General features: G+C 44.8%; 8 protein-coding genes across 8 annotated transcripts; 2 read left to right on the top strand and 6 right to left on the bottom strand. All coding sequences in view use genetic code 12, as the record gives it.

Moving 5' to 3' along the window:
- Positions 1-448: 448 nt before the first annotated feature.
- On the bottom strand, positions 449-1228 carry LODBEIA_P37960 (uncharacterized protein; the record flags this gene model as incomplete). Its single annotated transcript, XM_066973945.1, has 1 exon — positions 449-1228. The coding sequence occupies one exon, from the start codon at positions 1226-1228 to the stop codon at positions 449-451; it is 780 nt and encodes a 259-aa protein (XP_066830734.1).
- Positions 1229-1493: 265 nt separating this feature from the next.
- On the top strand, positions 1494-2090 carry LODBEIA_P37950 (uncharacterized protein; the record flags this gene model as incomplete). The annotated part of the gene is made up of 1 exon (XM_066973944.1): positions 1494-2090. The coding sequence occupies one exon, from the start codon at positions 1494-1496 to the stop codon at positions 2088-2090; it is 597 nt and encodes a 198-aa protein (XP_066830733.1).
- A 339-nt stretch (positions 2091-2429) lies between these two features.
- Positions 2430-3230, bottom strand: LODBEIA_P37940 (uncharacterized protein; the record flags this gene model as incomplete). Its single annotated transcript, XM_066973943.1, has 1 exon — positions 2430-3230. The coding sequence occupies one exon, from the start codon at positions 3228-3230 to the stop codon at positions 2430-2432; it is 801 nt and encodes a 266-aa protein (XP_066830732.1).
- A 1908-nt stretch (positions 3231-5138) lies between these two features.
- LODBEIA_P37930 (uncharacterized protein) lies at positions 5139-6371 on the bottom strand (the record flags this gene model as incomplete). Its single annotated transcript, XM_066973942.1, has 1 exon — positions 5139-6371. One exon carries the CDS (start codon positions 6369-6371, stop codon positions 5139-5141), a length of 1233 nt encoding a protein of 410 aa, XP_066830731.1.
- Positions 6372-6616: 245 nt separating this feature from the next.
- On the bottom strand, positions 6617-7543 carry LODBEIA_P37920 (uncharacterized protein; the record flags this gene model as incomplete). The annotated part of the gene is made up of 1 exon (XM_066973941.1): positions 6617-7543. One exon carries the CDS (start codon positions 7541-7543, stop codon positions 6617-6619), a length of 927 nt encoding a protein of 308 aa, XP_066830730.1.
- Positions 7544-7857: 314 nt separating this feature from the next.
- Positions 7858-8100, top strand: LODBEIA_P37910 (uncharacterized protein; the record flags this gene model as incomplete). Its single annotated transcript, XM_066973940.1, has 1 exon — positions 7858-8100. The coding sequence occupies one exon, from the start codon at positions 7858-7860 to the stop codon at positions 8098-8100; it is 243 nt and encodes an 80-aa protein (XP_066830729.1).
- Positions 8101-8499: 399 nt separating this feature from the next.
- Positions 8500-10479, bottom strand: LODBEIA_P37900 (uncharacterized protein; the record flags this gene model as incomplete). Its single annotated transcript, XM_066973939.1, has 1 exon — positions 8500-10479. The coding sequence occupies one exon, from the start codon at positions 10477-10479 to the stop codon at positions 8500-8502; it is 1980 nt and encodes a 659-aa protein (XP_066830728.1).
- Positions 10480-14659: 4180 nt separating this feature from the next.
- Positions 14660-15547, bottom strand: LODBEIA_P37890 (uncharacterized protein; the record flags this gene model as incomplete). The annotated part of the gene is made up of 1 exon (XM_066973937.1): positions 14660-15547. The coding sequence occupies one exon, from the start codon at positions 15545-15547 to the stop codon at positions 14660-14662; it is 888 nt and encodes a 295-aa protein (XP_066830727.1).
- Between the last annotated feature and the right edge of the window lie 218 nt (positions 15548-15765).

Below are 15765 nucleotides of genomic sequence, written 5' to 3'. Positions count from 1 at the left end.
AAACTACCGTGAGAATTCTATTTTGTTCGGTGGAATCTCGCTCGTTTCTCTTATCACCGAGTTTTATTTTATACCCCAAGACAACTCACGAGAGGTTCACCAACATTTAAAGTTCACATCCGCCAGGAGACATTGACCAAAAGGCAAAGAACACTTTCCTGTAAGTAATAAAGAAAAGCACTCGTTTACCTCGTCAAACGGCGCACATCAGATCTCCAAAAAAAAAAAAAATTCAATCAATTAGCTGCTTCGTTCCTCAAGGACATGGCATTTTTTGAAAGTGCTGCATTTCCCGCAAATGTAGTCGGGTGCCAAAAACTGACTTGGTCTCCGGTTGACTCGCTGACTGCCAGTGCCTAGGTCGGATCACTAATTATCTCAGCGTCTCTCTAGTGTTGCAATGATTTTTTTTTTTTTTTTGCTCTCAAAAGCATAGCTTGGAACTGGATCAAGCAGGTTTAACCTTGAGCCAATCCGGAGCATATTGCGGATCGACCCGCACAGTACTGATATCAAACCCTTCAATCAACAACTCCACCAAAATCCGGCCTCTTCGCGCCCCGACAAATCGGCGGTACTCCTCACTGACACTCGCTAAGTTCCACCCTTGGAAACGCCGCAAACATCCAACCACAGTACCAGTGCGATGTCTCCCCATTCCGCAACATACAAGCATGGGATAGTTGCGCTTGTCGACAATTAGCTCCAAGGCCTTGGTGATGGTGCTCTCGTTCAAGGAGTCCCAAGGGTTGATCGAGACGTGGCGATTGTGGATCTTGTCAAATTCAAAATCATTCATCCCCGCGACAAAGTCGACTTGAATCGCTTGCGATGCACAATAGTCCAAGAACTCGTCGCTCGGTTCCTCCGAAGCGAGCCAGATGATAGTCTTGAGGTTCAACTGGTTCAAAAACAGCTGGTTTATCGTGGACGGCTGTCCTGATCGATATAGCTGTTTTTCAACGGGGCAAAAGTTCAAGGGCGGGATAATGCGTAGCACGGGCGGTTCGGTTATCTTGCGTAGATTTGTGTTTCGTTGTTCGATATGCTGTTGTCTCAACTCTTCTTCTTCTTTAATTGTCAGCTGTTGCAGATGCAGATGTTCAACTTCTTGAGCCAGCTGCACCGCTTCCTCGCATTTTAAGGCCGCCTCATGGCTAGACCGGTGATTGGCCAGATCGGAGCTGCGCTGTGGATGATCCTGCAGTTGAGATTGTTCTATACTCATTTTCTGTGCAATATGCCGATTGAACAGTGTTTGTTCTGGATATTGGATCTTCTTCTAATAGTTGACTCCTTAATCTTGTGATGATTGGAGGTTGAACGTGTCCCACACTCTCCCCTTTCATTCGCACGTACTTTTTTTTTCGGTTTTTTGCCCGCGAAATTGTGCTAGTGGAAAATTACCATACACCGTGTAAACCACCTTCAGAAAAGGGTAGATCAACAACCATACACATATACATATACACAGACACACGTCAATTGTATCAATGGCCAAGAATAACGTAGCAATCAAGAAGGCTCAAGCAGCCAAGGCATCCAACGCCGACTCTGCGTCCTCACCAACCACCACAGCCACGATATCAACCTCAACAAAGAAACCCCTCTCCAATACAATCTCCCAACTATACCTGGCATTAGACACAACCATCAAGGACTATTTCGCTTCGCTCACACCGAAATTGAAACTTATAGACATCTTCCTCGCGTTCTTAGTCCTGTTGGGAGTCTTGCAATTTGGCTATGTGCTTTTAATTGGGAATTTCCCCTTTAATGCCTTTCTTGGTGGGTTCGCGATATGCGTTGGCCAATTTGTGCTCTTGGTGAGTTTGAGGTTGCAGATCAATGATGGCGAAAGAGAAACGAAGCCGCTGCATGCTAAACCAGCGGTCAAAGCCGCCAAAGTTGGCGAAGAGAAAATCAAAGATGTTGATGACGCGAAAGAAGTTGAGGAAATTGCGGTGGAAGATGTAATTGGTGATGAAGAAACGAGTTTTTTCAAAAGTATCACGCCAGAGAGATCATTTGCAGATTTCATTTTCGCTAGTTTGATCTTACATTTCATCGTGATCCACTTTATAAATTAGATAAAAAAAAAGAAAAACAACGTCAATGATGATGATAACTTGATATAAAAAGCTCACTGTCAACTATTTTTTTTTTCTGTATTAGAATTGGAATGGAGGTGAAAGATTATCTCAATTACATAGGTATATAACTCCCAAATTTTTTTGACACCAATTTTGATACACACCCATTGATGTCCCACCAAACCCACCTAGTAAACGATGATAAAACAGCATAATTGGATGCGGTAGTAGAATGTTCCAACGATAAAGTGAATACTTTTTTGCTTTTTTTTTTTTTTTTTTTTTTTTTTGGTACAAGGTTACTTTTCTTCTTTATTAATCGACTAATGTATTGTCCTAGGAAATCACACAACATCCAGATTTCGACTTTTCCGGCGACGCGGTAGCTTCCGAGTGCTGCTTCCGGGCAGCGTTACTCGTCGATTGTACGTTGTCATTCTGTAGAGGCTTGCCATTGGCAGCCGAGCCGTTCGAGAAACGGTTCCGTTTGCCAGACTGAGGACTAGCTACACCGCCTGCGCCTGCTGCGCCTCCTGCTTGGTTATTCAGTCCCTTTTGCTGTTGTGATTGCTGTGATTGCTGTTGTTGCTGTTGTTGCTGCTGCTGCTGCTGTTGCTGTCTAGCAGCTGCTTCCGTATCCCTCGTGAATCTAACCAAGTCATAAAATGCTTCTTCGACATTGATTCGTTGCTTAGCAGAAGTTTCCAAAAATGGGCAATTAAACGAATTGGCCAACGCTAATCCTTCTTCATAGCTGACTTGTCTCTCCATTTCCAAATCACATTTGTTTCCCACAACCAATACCGGCACTTGCTCGGTATCTTTGACTCTTTGGATCTGCTCGTAAAACAGCTGCAACTCTTCCAACGAGTTTTTCGAATTGATGGAGTACACAAGCAAGAAGCCTTCCCCTGTTCGCATATATTGCTCTCTCATGGCGGAGTATTCCTCTTGTCCTGCAGTATCCAAGATATCCAACAAGACTTGTTGGCCATCTATGGTGCACTGCTTCCTGTAACTATCTTCGATCGTGGGGTCATACTCGTCCACAAAGTGCGACTGAATCAACTGTATTGTAAGTGCCGATTTTCCAACACCACCGCCTCCTACCACGACTAGTTTATATTCTCTCAACATGGTTGAAATCTGTGCTCCTCAAAATCTATTCAAAAAAGGCAAAAAAAAAAAAAAAAAATTTGAAAGTGCAAGTGAAAGTAAATTCGGCGATGAAATGGGTCGTTCTCTCCTTGTTTCTTTCTTCCCTCCTCCCTCAGATATTATGGAATTGGTCTTTGTTTAAATACGGATCGAGTGAAACAGGGGTCGATTCCACACACAAACTAGTATCCTGCAAGAACAAGTTGAGATTTCAAAAAAACTGCAAAAAAAAAATTCACCCTTCCAACAACTTGAATGGTTGACTTTTTTAGATAGAAACTGAAGATTTGCAAATAGATTATGACTTGAGTCTGCCCTATTGTATGTACATATATATGGGTGAATGTAGGCGTAAATGTATACGTATATGTATATGTAAATGTGTATGGGTATTGTTCTTGTCCGTACGCATGTGTTGCGAGTGCGTGCAAAGAAAAACAGAAAAAACTTGCGACTCTGCAGTTCACTTTTTGGCGAGAGAGGAGATCCACCACACACCTGCTACAACTCGTCTTCAACGCCACCGCCGCCACCACGCTTGCCGCCTTTGGTTCCAGGCCAAATGGACGGTTAAAGCTGTTGGCTGCTGCCGTTGTGGGGAGTCGACTTCCCCGAGGACAAGCGATCTTTCACTTTTGCCCGCACGCCAGAAAAAGTGCCACGGCAGAAGTTTCCGCTGGTGCAGCGTATGTCCTCATGCACGTAAATTAGGAATAGTATTGCACATGAGCAAAAGTTAACAACGCTTTCCCAAACCAACTACCAAACTGAGTAGGGCCAACACACACCATGGAGAACACCAGCGCAGTACGGTTAAACAGTGTCCTCATTATATAAAAAAAATATGTTTCAGACCTTTTCCGTCTAGTTTATACCGGCTAACCCCAGAAACATCTCTCTCTCTCGAGGTCACACCTCTATCCACTCACACCTCCCCCTAACTCCCCACAGACATAAACAGCACGAGTCACTCTTGGCTGATATTTTATGTCTTGGACCTCTCTTCGTTCTTTCGTTCTTTTTTTTTTTTTTTTTTTTTTTTGGTTGTTGGTTCATAGGGGTGAATTTTTCAACACCGCCTTGCTACAAACCACCTTCCCTCCTCGTCAACATCACGAAATATAAAAGAGAAAACCACAACTACACATGGATATTATTCTGATCCATCGAAACAACAAGCGTCTCTCAACCAGCCATTTTCACCACCTGGTCCCCCCTTTCTTCTCTGGAGGTTTTTTCCACTTTACAACATGGCTCGTCTATTTCACCTCTTCCGCCAAGCATCTAGCTTCGGATGAATGAGAACTTGGAGAAAGACCATTATCCCTTTTTAGTAGAACGATTTACTCATGTAGCAGATAATGAAAGACACCAAGCAAAATTCTCTCATACAAAACCAAACCAAAATGAGAAGAGAGAGAAGATGGGAAATGTGAGGTTATGCGCAAGGCAGAAAAAAACTCGCATCAGTGACATTGGTAGATGCCATGCTGCGTACCTGGAATCAGGGATTGCCAATTGCGATCTCGAAATCTGAACAATAAGCTCAGGTTGCCAACAGAGGGGAGTTTGCTCCAGTTTTCTTTTCCTGTCTTTCGCTTACAGGTCAATTGTAAACAAACAAAAAAAGCAGTGACGCTTCTCTTTCTTGTTCTTGTTGCCCCGGTACCTACATCATCCCAGGCACAGCATTTATGCGGGGGCAGCAGAATGAAAGTGGAGGTACCGGAAATACATGGCCAGTGCATAACTGGTTTACCCATGAGCTTCGCCGATTCGATTGTTCACGATGGTGAGAAAAAAAACAAAAAACAGAAAAAACCCCCCGTGGAGGGACTTTGGCACGAGAAAACTTTCTATTGACGGCTAACTTGACTCAAATCAAGACTACACCTTCCTCGGTTTCTTCATCTTGAGCATACAATCATCACAGTACCATTTCCCCTTTGGCGGGTTCTTGAATCCAATACAGGGCAAATGGAACCACTCACGCTTACAATCGTCTCCGTCACAACCAACCATTTCTCCAAATGACACTTGATTACAATAGCAATACGTCGGTTCGTTGTTGCCGCCGCCGCCGCGCGGCTTTTCAATTTGCGTAATTGAATTCTTGTTTCTGGAGCTGTTGCTGTTGCTGTTGGTGTTGCTCTCGCCTTGGTTCTGGTAGCCGTCGCCAAACTCGGCATTATCGTCCCTCACATCGTCATTCTCGTGGCTTTCCGCTTTTTTCAGCTTCTTCTTACTGCTACTGGTAGTGGCAGCACCACCACTACTCCGCTCATCATTTCTACCTCTCTTTTTGCTCTCAGTGCCACTAGCCTTGCTATCAGTTTCCAACGGAGTTGGCTCCTTGAGTTTCTTCTTCCGCCCCGTAGCGCTAGATGACCCATTGCCGTTATCTCTATCTTCGTCCTTGTTGGCCTTTCGCGCTGCCAACACTTCACGTCTGCTTTCGCTTCGTTGCGCCTGCGATCCCAGATTACCACTGCCAGAATTGTGTCCTCCTCGGTCACTGCCTCCACCGGTGGCGGTAGAGTTGACACCACCAGCGCCACCACCACCACCACCATGAGACGTCGTGGCGCCATCTTTCGCGTGCTGCCCCGCCGAGTCCAACACCATGGCCGGGTGAATCAAGGGCCCAATCCTGACATTCTCAGGGATCTCGTTGTTCTGAATGATGAGTTTGTAGTCCTGGTTTATGCGGTACATGTGCTTGTTCAACAAGTCAGTCGCAACCGAGGTCACATGCATCTTTTCCTCCAAACAAGGGATAATCTCGTTGATTTTGTTCTTGATAATGTTCAATTGATGTGTCTCCTTGAGCTGTTCCTGTGGGTTGTTGCGGGCATTCTGGTGGCTTGCTGTATGGAGATTGTCAATGTATGACTTGATGCGAGAGTTGATCTGCGGTATGGTGTTTATGCATTTGGCGTCGATCTCTTTCAACAAGGTAAAGTACTTGACGATGTCTAGAGGTAGGGCTTCAAATGCATCGCTGATATCGTTGAGACCCGGTAGGAGCTCGTGCAAATTGGTGATGTTTCTCGGACGCTGCTTGTGGGTGGTTGCGTTGTTGTTGCTGCTGGTTTTTTGCGCACTTTTCCGTGTTTCCATCTTTACTTTGATCTTGCCGTGGTCTCAAATGAGGTTATCAAGTGAATTTTCATGCAAAGTTTGTTCATGATGATGGGTTTTGGTGGAACCAGGCTTTGAGTGTTTTTGGGAAAAATGGCCAAAATGCGCGCGCTACCACCGCCAACCCAAAACCTAGCCCGACCTCTTGCCGCTGAGAGATAACAGCTTAGAGCCATATGAAAAGGTAACCCACGTTTAGATTTTCCAGATTTAAATTTAAATGTCTAAACAATCTTGTTTATATCCTTCAACTGCGATAAATGTTCAACGCTAGTAGGAAATCGTTCGTCCAGGAGGCTATTGTCCCTATTATTTGCACTGGCGCCATTCTCATCATTGGGCAGCTCCACTTTCCGTATCCTCGTTTGCAACGCAGACTCATCGAGACCAAGCCGCTGCAAGATCCGCATAGTTCGGTTCTCGACAAACTTCTCGCGCGAGCTCGGCCTTAGGACCCCACGACGACTATTCTGCAAATTATCTAGCCTCTTGCTCAATTGCTCCACTTGCGCCATAGTGGAGTTTAACTGCGCCCGCAAATACCCCAACGCCAGCTCCAACGGCTGCAAACGGTTATATTTCTCTTCTTGAGTTGCCCCTCCTTCTTTTGAACCACTTGCTTGGTCCAAGTCATTCCCTGACAGCAACGGTAGTAAGCTCCGCTGAATCATGTTCAAATACGCGACGATTTTCTGCATCTTGACCGTTTGCAACTTGATGATTTTCCGGAGATGCAACTCCTCCTCGATGCAATGGTACATATGCAGCACCTCTTGATCAAACTCAAACCTCATCGTTGTAGAGTCACTCGCGAAATCAACACCTTCGTGCTGCTTCAACCGGATCCATCCGCCCTCAACTAGTCGCGGCGGGATGCTAAAGATGTTGCGCACGCAATATAGCTCATACTTGTCGAAACTGTCATCGATGTTAGACTGGATCAACAGCTCCAATTTCGCGGTGCCTTCCTTGATGCTATCGACTGTGACGCTAGCTGGGAATTTCCCCTTGGCATGCACGTCCAACAAGTATTTTTCAAATGCCTCGACTCCCTTGAAGCTCATGTTGTTCATGGCGGTGACTACTTCGTCCACCACTTTGATCACGACGTTGAAGCCGAAATGCTCCATTATGAGCGACGTCGTTCGCATCTCCGCCGGTTTCGTCAGCATCCCTACCAGACTATCTTCGTTTCTGGTTGATGTCTTCTTCTTTGAAAATAGCCAACCTTGAAGCTCCACAAACTACGGTTGTTTACATCTATTTTCCTCCAGTGTCATGAAAGTCCAAATGATGTCGCGACACACACCACTCCCACCACCACCAAAAGAAAAAAAGAAGAGGATGAAAATGCCGCTCGCCAATAAGACAAGACACAATTTACCTTACCAGCTTCAAAAACCATCGAATCTTCCATTCCAAACCACCATAACCCACGTAAACCAAATTTAAGAAAGAGAGAAGAATGGCAGGAACATTACACCCAGACAAGGAATTGCAAAGATTCAACACGGCAAGGGAAAACCTAGGCCAATATTTCCGCTTCAAGCCGAGATCGGCCTTTTTCAACATCATAGCTATGGGCGCCATACCGGTGGGATTGGTGATTTTGGGGTACAATTACGAAGGCAAGATCAGCATGAGGGATATCTTTAGGAAAGAGCCGGTGTTGAATAAGGAGTACGTTCCTAGAGATAAGGATCTTTAGCTGTGATCACAAGTGGAGATGTTTATGGGGAGGGAAAATGCGGTGTTTCGATGATGAGCTGGTGGGAGGTGCTCTCTATCGTGCAAGGAATGTGCTCGCTTGCTCGCTGAAACAGCAATTGATAGGTTCACTTAGTTCAGATGTATACGGGTGAATTGAAAGGAAATAGACGGCCATTTTTTTTTTTTTATTTGGAAAATTGAATCCTCTTCTACAAATCTCCCCAACTTGTTACCTCCTCTAGATGCATGAGAAAATCAAGTTAAAGTCAATAAATTAAAGCTCAGCTATAATCAAGAAAATTTATACAGAATTGAACAATTGGAACTACGAAAAATCCCGAAAAAAAACCAAAACCAAAACCAAAAGCACGCTAACCACGGAAGAAAGAACTGATAATCACTTCTTCAAATCAAGTTGGAACTCAACTAAGCTCGACTTTAAATTATAAGTGGGGTTTTCATTGAGTTGTTGTTGCTGTTGTTGCTGCTGTTGTAGTTGATATTGTTGATGGCTCAATTGTTTCTCCCTCTTTCTTGTTGAACCAGTCTGCTCGGCAGAAGAAGAAGAAGAGGAAGAAGCAGACTTCATCAGGGTGTTGCCGGCTTCCAGTTTTTCGTCCTGAAAAATTGTGTTGACGTCTTCGTAAACAAACGAGTAGTGGTTGCTCAATGCAAACACCGGCATGCTCTTGATCATTTCTATATGGCCACCGACATTGCTCGAGCTTCCGGCGGTGGAGTTTCTTTTCAGATGCGAAGGGGTGGAAGGAATGGATGCGGCTGCTGTGGTCTGGTGTTCCGACCACTGAAGTTTAGGATTTATAATGAACGTGGGAGTATTTTGCAAGCTTGTAGATGGTCTTTTCTTCTTTGTGGTGGTGTTTGACTTTCTACGAGCAGTAGGAGGTGGAGGTGGTGCTGAAGTTGAAGCGGAAGGTGGTGCTGAAGAAGATGCCGAGACTGGAGCCGAGACTGGAGCCGAGACTGGAGCCGAGGCTATGGTCTTGGTCGACGCACTTGGATTAGCGACAATTGATTGCATTGCAACATTGGAACCATCCTCATTAAGATTGATAAAGTCGGCAAGTACATCTCTCGAGGGTGCCATTGTGCAAACTGCAGCTGCAGCTGCCGGTTTCAAATCAAAAAGATCGGTGTTGAGCAACTCCTCCGCAGTTATGTTGGTTTGGTTGACATCAACAAAAGTCTCTTCTGTCGAAGATTGTGGACTGGTGACTTCAATCGTTGTTGGCGAATCAGCAGATTGGTACTGGGCGTTGAGCACCAGGTCGGCGCTATTATGGTCACTATCGTCCAACACACTATTGGAATCGTTATCATCTCGGAACATCGAGCGAGTTTCCTTCTTTTTCTTCTTTTGATTCACTGGCCCGCAGCTAGCTTTCCTCTTGGGCGTGAGATCCTCTTCGTTTTGTAGCGCCATCAAAAACTGGTTATTCTTTTCCAATTGCTGTTCAAAATTGAATGGCAACGGTAAACTCAGCTCTGACTGGGCCTTTAAACGATAAGAGTCTTCTACTGCGCCTTGGAAATCGGCGATGTTTTGTTGTTGTTGCTGGTGCTGGAGTTGGTGTTGGACAAACTTGTTTGTCAGCTCGAGTGGCGATGGTCTTCTATTCACCGCGGGACGTGAGACGGGAGTCAATTGTGAAATCAGCAGATCCAAACTTGGTCCAAGTCCAAGTCCAATAGTGGGACTAGCGTTGTCATCAAGAGCGTTGGTAGCACCAGCAGCACCAGCAATAGCAGCACCAGCAGCATACCTTGGTGGAGTAGTATACTGCGGGGGCGAGTATTGGTTAGTCAAAGTTGAAACCGGAGTGCTCAACATAATGTCACTAAAATTAGTATTCGAGTTATAATGGCCACTGCCAACTTTGGCATTCATATAGTTTGGAGTAACCGGAGTGAAATGAGCCTGCAAGTCAACGTTGCTCAAGGATTGGTGGAAAGAGGCCACCTGCGAGATTGCTGGCGTGTTGTAGTTTGAAAAATTGGACCCCGTCAACGATTGCTGAAACGTGGGGGTCATGGCCGATTTCGGGGTCTGCAAATACAAAGGCTGTGGTTTCAAATCATCAAGATTGGTGATGCCTGGCTGCAGTAAGAAGTCGAGGATATCAGCTGGCGGGAAAGCCAAACTTGCTTGTTGGTGTCTACTATCAGAACCCATCACGAATGAGTTTGGATTGGGAGTTAAGAATTGGTTGAAATCGTCGTTGAGGGACGAAGAAGACGTTGTAGTTGTTGCTGTTGCTGTTGTCGTTGCCGAAAACGAACGCTGTTGGAGCATCGAAGGTGAAGCTTCAGCAAGGTTATTGCGATTGGCCAGTAAATCAAAGTCAATATTCATCATTATTCTTGGTTGCTGGTGGTGGTATTGTTAGCGGGGAATTGAATTCCAATGTGGTTTTATATCAAGCGAATGAACGGTTAAGCGAATGTAAGTGGGCTATGAAAGCACGTTTTTTTGATTTTTTTGGTTACAAGTTACCTCTGGAGGTGTTTAGAGGTTGTAGCAGTTGATCGGTCTAGTTGAGTTGGTTCGTAGAAAAAAGTCCCGTCGGTCAAATAAGAAAAAAAAAAAAGGTTAGCCGTTGAAGGTGGAAATTGGAAAGTTGTTTGAGATTAGTTTGATTTCAACGAAGAACAAATAGTACGGTTGGTCGGTTGGTTGATTGGCTCGTTGGTAGGGTCGAAGGTATATATATATGTTTAAAGAAAATAAAGGGTCTATTCTTTCTAAGATTCAAGTTCAAGATGCAACTAATATTGGAAAAGAAGGTGAAGTGGAATATGATCGAGTCAAATATATTCTGGACAAAATAAAAAAAAAACTAAAAAAAAAAAAACGTTTATCTCAACTCCAGTGGGTTTTCTTTATTTAATCGAGGGAAAGGTATGATGGTGCTCTTTGTTCGAGAGCCTACTGCTGCTGCCACTACTATGTATGCAACTCGAGCTATAAGTGTAGGAGTTAAAAAAGCGAGGTGAGGTAATAGCGAGTGATTGGGGGTTTCTTTAATTTCTGGTTGGTTTATTCAACGCACAAGTGTATCTTCCACAAGATGAAATTTCGCCCTTTTTTTTTTTTTTTTTTGCTTTTGCCTAGAGGTTTATAAGGTGCAGTGAAATAACCAGTGCAGGGCGAGCTAAGCCTTTAGTTGTGCTACTCGGTGGTTGACGGGTTATTTCCCTGGCGCTGTAGAGCAGGATAGACAGAGTTTGAGAAGCTTATTGTCGCTTTTCGCTTTTATTCCCTCGAGAGAGGATGGGGACGTCAGCCGTAATTATTGCAAGCTCTGGTTGAGAAATTCACCGGGATGAAACGAGATTTCCAAATGGAAACCCTCGTGGGCAAGCCAAAAAGCAGAAGATGGCTTCATTCGACGATACACAACAATCATACAATCTCACCATGCCTTACCTTTGCCATACCGCGCAGCATCTCGTCTCACTCGCCCATCCCGTGCGAGAATAGACTCTCACTGGGTGAAGGATTAACCTTTTGAATCGTCGGTTGAAATTCAACGCAAGCTTTTTCTAAAAAAATCTCTTTCCTTCCTTTGTTCTTAGTTTCTTCTCTGTGGTGGAGGGAGGGGTTAGTGGGTTAAGGGTTAGGAAGCATCTCTCGTAGTGTGCTCAGAGTCGAGCAGCGGTGTAACCCGGCTGGTAGTGCCCTTTTGCCGTGGAACAAGCGAGAAATCAACTGGTTCAAAATCACACCATCAGCAGGAAATGTACTGCGGACAATAGCCCATATACCATGGATACAAACGACATGGAGGTAGACATTCTGGATTACAGGCGAGGATAAAATTTTATCATCCACTCTCTGCTCAGAGCCCTGCGCAACTCCGTCGACGTATAAAGCTAGCATCAGAGGCTTTATTTTTTTTTTTTTTTTTTTTGCTTGTTTTTGCTTTTTCATCGATAGATTTTCCTTCATCGGGTAATTCAACAGAGAAGGAGAGGGTTGAAGCAAGCCGGACGGAAAAATCTATTGCCCGGTATCCTTCCCCTATCTCCCAATCTCACAGTCTCTCACAATCTCTGCCACTCTCTTTCCCTATCTCCTCCGTGGCTCCTCATCCGCACAGCGACAGGGGACAGGAATAAGCACAAGTCAAGAATACGAGAGGTTTAGGAGACTTGAAGGAAATGTTCTAAAAATATCCCAGCAAACGAAGGAGCTACCAAGTCCCCAAAGGGCTGGCGATCTCTGGCTCTTTCTAATTTTCATCAAATTACCCAGCAGATCTCTTCACCATAACTACCACCTTTAACTTGCTGAAAGGCTAAACCGATTCAAGGCACTTTTCGACTAACCGTTGGCAGCAGATTCAAATCAGCACTTATCACCATGCAACCTAGATCTCCTCTAATTCTAAAACTAAAGTTTCTTCCACTCTTCTTTTTTTTTTTTTTTTTTTTTTTGTTTCTGGCTTGTGAAGAAGTAAGGATTGATGTGAAAACCCCTGGTTGCTAGTCAACGCCCACCGCTGGGGCACTTAGCGATCGCAGCAACGCAGCCTATCCCGCCCCCCTTGTCTCCCTCTTCTCTCTTCACAGGCACCCTTTGTTCTCTTATCCCACACACAGCACGGCCTTAAAATTTATTCGCTCGACATCACGGGCTTATTGTTCTCGCGCTTCATCGCCATGCCAGTGTCTCTCCCAACACTTGCCAACTGGTGTTTTACAATCAACCCTATTGTTTTTTTTTTGCTTGTAAAGTAGGCTTATCCACCTTTTTTTTTTTACCTCGAGGGAGTTAAAGAGAACGAGAAACAGGAGCCTTGCATCGTTGGCTCTCCCTCGGAAGATTCAAAAAAGGGATGCATATCCTTGTTGTTGCCCAAAATCAGTAAAACCCTGCAAGTACGAAGGATTGTCAAAAATTTCACACATTTCAAATATTTTTTATTGTGCATCCTTGCTCAAGCCGAGTGGGTTTGCATATTCTGCATTGTTCCAAAGGGGGGGTGGGTGATGGGACAGGCGGAAAGAACGAAGGGGAGAGGAGGGTAAAGGAGTGAAGGGCCAAGGGACAAAGCCCTTCAGTGTCACATTCGCTTTGCAAATGCACTTTATACCGCAGGAGGCAGACATTAGAAAGCGGAAAGGGATGGAGGGGTGGCGGTGGTTATGCTTTATCGCTCGCTATTGTTGAGCCGCAAAAGTGTGAAATCGCCATCAACGGACTTCAAACCAGCTCTTGTACTTGTTTTATTTTTCTACATTACGTCAAGGAATAAAGTAGAATAAAGTCAATTGACGGCATGTCCGGTAGCCGAGGTTCCCACCTTCAACAGAAAATGACACTACTGCAAACCACACATGTATCTATCTCCGAGTCATAATTGTTTCGTTGGTGAAAGTTTCAAATAATCCGGATAATGTATTTGTGCACATCTGTATATCTATATCATGGACAGAAGGTTTTTTGTTGGCTGCAGATGCTCGAGTTTGTTACCATGTGCGAGGCTAGTCAGTTGCTACACGCTCCCAGGAGCACGCCCCCCCATCCCCTGCACCTTCCCCTACACCTTCCCTTTTTCTAATGTCTCCCTCGTATATTGCTTATCAGAGGGCACCAGGGCACCAGGGCACCAGGGCACCGCTGCTGTTTTCCACCGTGTGTGTTTCACCCATCGACTTTACTGAAATTCCTTCTTTATTTCAACCTACATGACATGGAAGAAATTTCCCACCCATGAATTTCACAAGGACTTCTCCTGATGATGATGTCACTATTGTAGTGCGGACAAAGGATGATTCCACTTGGAAGAGAGGAGTAGGAAGATAATGTACGATCGAGTCTATTACGATCAACAAACATGATTTGCGGAATAACTATCATCAGGCAGTTTCCGGCCCCCTCCTCAATTCGCAACAGTTGCAAAGATGTTAATGTGAGGACCTACCTCCATATTCTGCAAGATTCACGAGCAATTCCATTTCTCTTACCCCCCTTGAGATTTTCGAACAGTGAGTCACTATATGCCACATCTTTCCCACTTTTTTTTCTTCCCGGGTCAATTTCAGCTACAGCTACAGCTGCAATGGTTGCAAATGAATTTTTTTTTTTTATTTTTTTTATTTATTTTTTTTCTTACAAAGCCTCTGCCCCGTAAAGAGAACTCTTGAATATGCAACACTTTCCTTGATACTTGTCTCATATCAACGCCCCCACCCCCCGTAGATCCTCGATTTTATGTTCTGTAAATGTCGCTTAAATGGGACACTTTCAAGATCAAGATCAAGCAAAGTCAAGGATATTTCGGATGCTGAACCAGTCATAGCTTCGAGAGAAAGGGTCGCATATTGTGCACACGTGGAGGATATGAAAAAAGATGAACTTGCCATTCCATCTATATAGAGATGTATCTTGGATAACTTGACGAAACGGCCGGAATGGCATGTTGGTACACTACAAAGAGACGGGAACTTTCCCCCTACCCCCCTCAAACATTCTACCGACATATACATTCATTAAAACACTTCATAAAATTCTTAATTTAGGCACAGAGCAGTTAGTCTGCTGAGAAAAGGAAGTCTCCATTTGATAATTTGACCTGGTAGTTGTAATCTGGCTGGAAAGCAGCATATAAAGTGTCCGGGTCGTTAGTCACATATGCACTGTACGCAGCCTCTTCATCAGGGACGAACTGCTTTGGCTGTTCTTTGGAACTAGCAGCATCAACCAGTAGCTGAACTTGGCAACTCTTTTCGAAAATTGTGAACAAATAAGCAGCCTCGTCAATGGTTTCACCCATGGTGAGCAAGCCGTGATTCTGCAAAATCACGGCATTGGCACCACCGGCAGCTTGTGCAATGGCCCTGCCTTCGTCTTTTTCCAACGCAACACCACCAAAATCGGCATACACAGCCTGGTTTTGGTAAAACAAGCACGCGTCCTGGTTGAGCATATCCAACTCCTTGCCAAAAGCACTATATGCTTTACCGTATATCGAGTGGCAATGGCACGCGGCATTGACTTCGGGTCTAGCCTGGTGCAAAGACGAATGAATAGCAAACCCAGCAGCATTAATCGGCGCCTGGTTGCCATCGGGTAAAATCTCTCCCTTTTCATTAACGTGAACCAAGTCTTTAGCAGTAATCATGCCGAAATGGTAGCCCAAGGGGTTGATCCAAAAGGTATTGGGGTCAATAGGGTCCCGCACTGAACAATGGCCAGCTTCACCTTCGTCGTAGCCTTTACGGGCAAACACGCGAAACGCGCCCGCGGTATGTTCAAGCATGTGCTTCCTCGCCTCCAAGGGATCTTGGAAATCGCGTCTCTTGAACGGATGCTCGCCGCCAAGTGAGATATGGTGAGATCCACGCTCACCAAACTCATAGCCTCGTGCCGTGGTTCTCTTTGCTTTCGGTTTCGATTCCTCTACAGCCGTTGGTGACATTATTGGTTTTATCGTTATTCTATTCTTCCTTATCGAGCTCAATTACCAGACAGAGCTATATAAAAAAAAAAGATCAAAAAAGTACTAGCCGTTAGGCTCGTATTTAAAGGAGAGCGAGCTCCACTTGTGCTTGCATCAACTTGCGTCAACCAAGGAAATTTTAGCGATTACCCAGCTTCTTTCCCCCCCGCAGTAAGAAATCCGTTGTGGGGTGTTTT

The sequence above is a fragment of the Lodderomyces beijingensis genome (genome assembly GCF_963989305.1).
Source record: "Lodderomyces beijingensis strain CBS 14171 genome assembly, chromosome: 4".
Classification (NCBI taxonomy): Eukaryota; Fungi; Ascomycota; class Pichiomycetes; order Serinales; family Debaryomycetaceae; genus Lodderomyces; species Lodderomyces beijingensis.
Note: the sequence above shows the minus strand (reverse complement) of the source record. Positions and strands in the feature narration are given on the sequence as shown.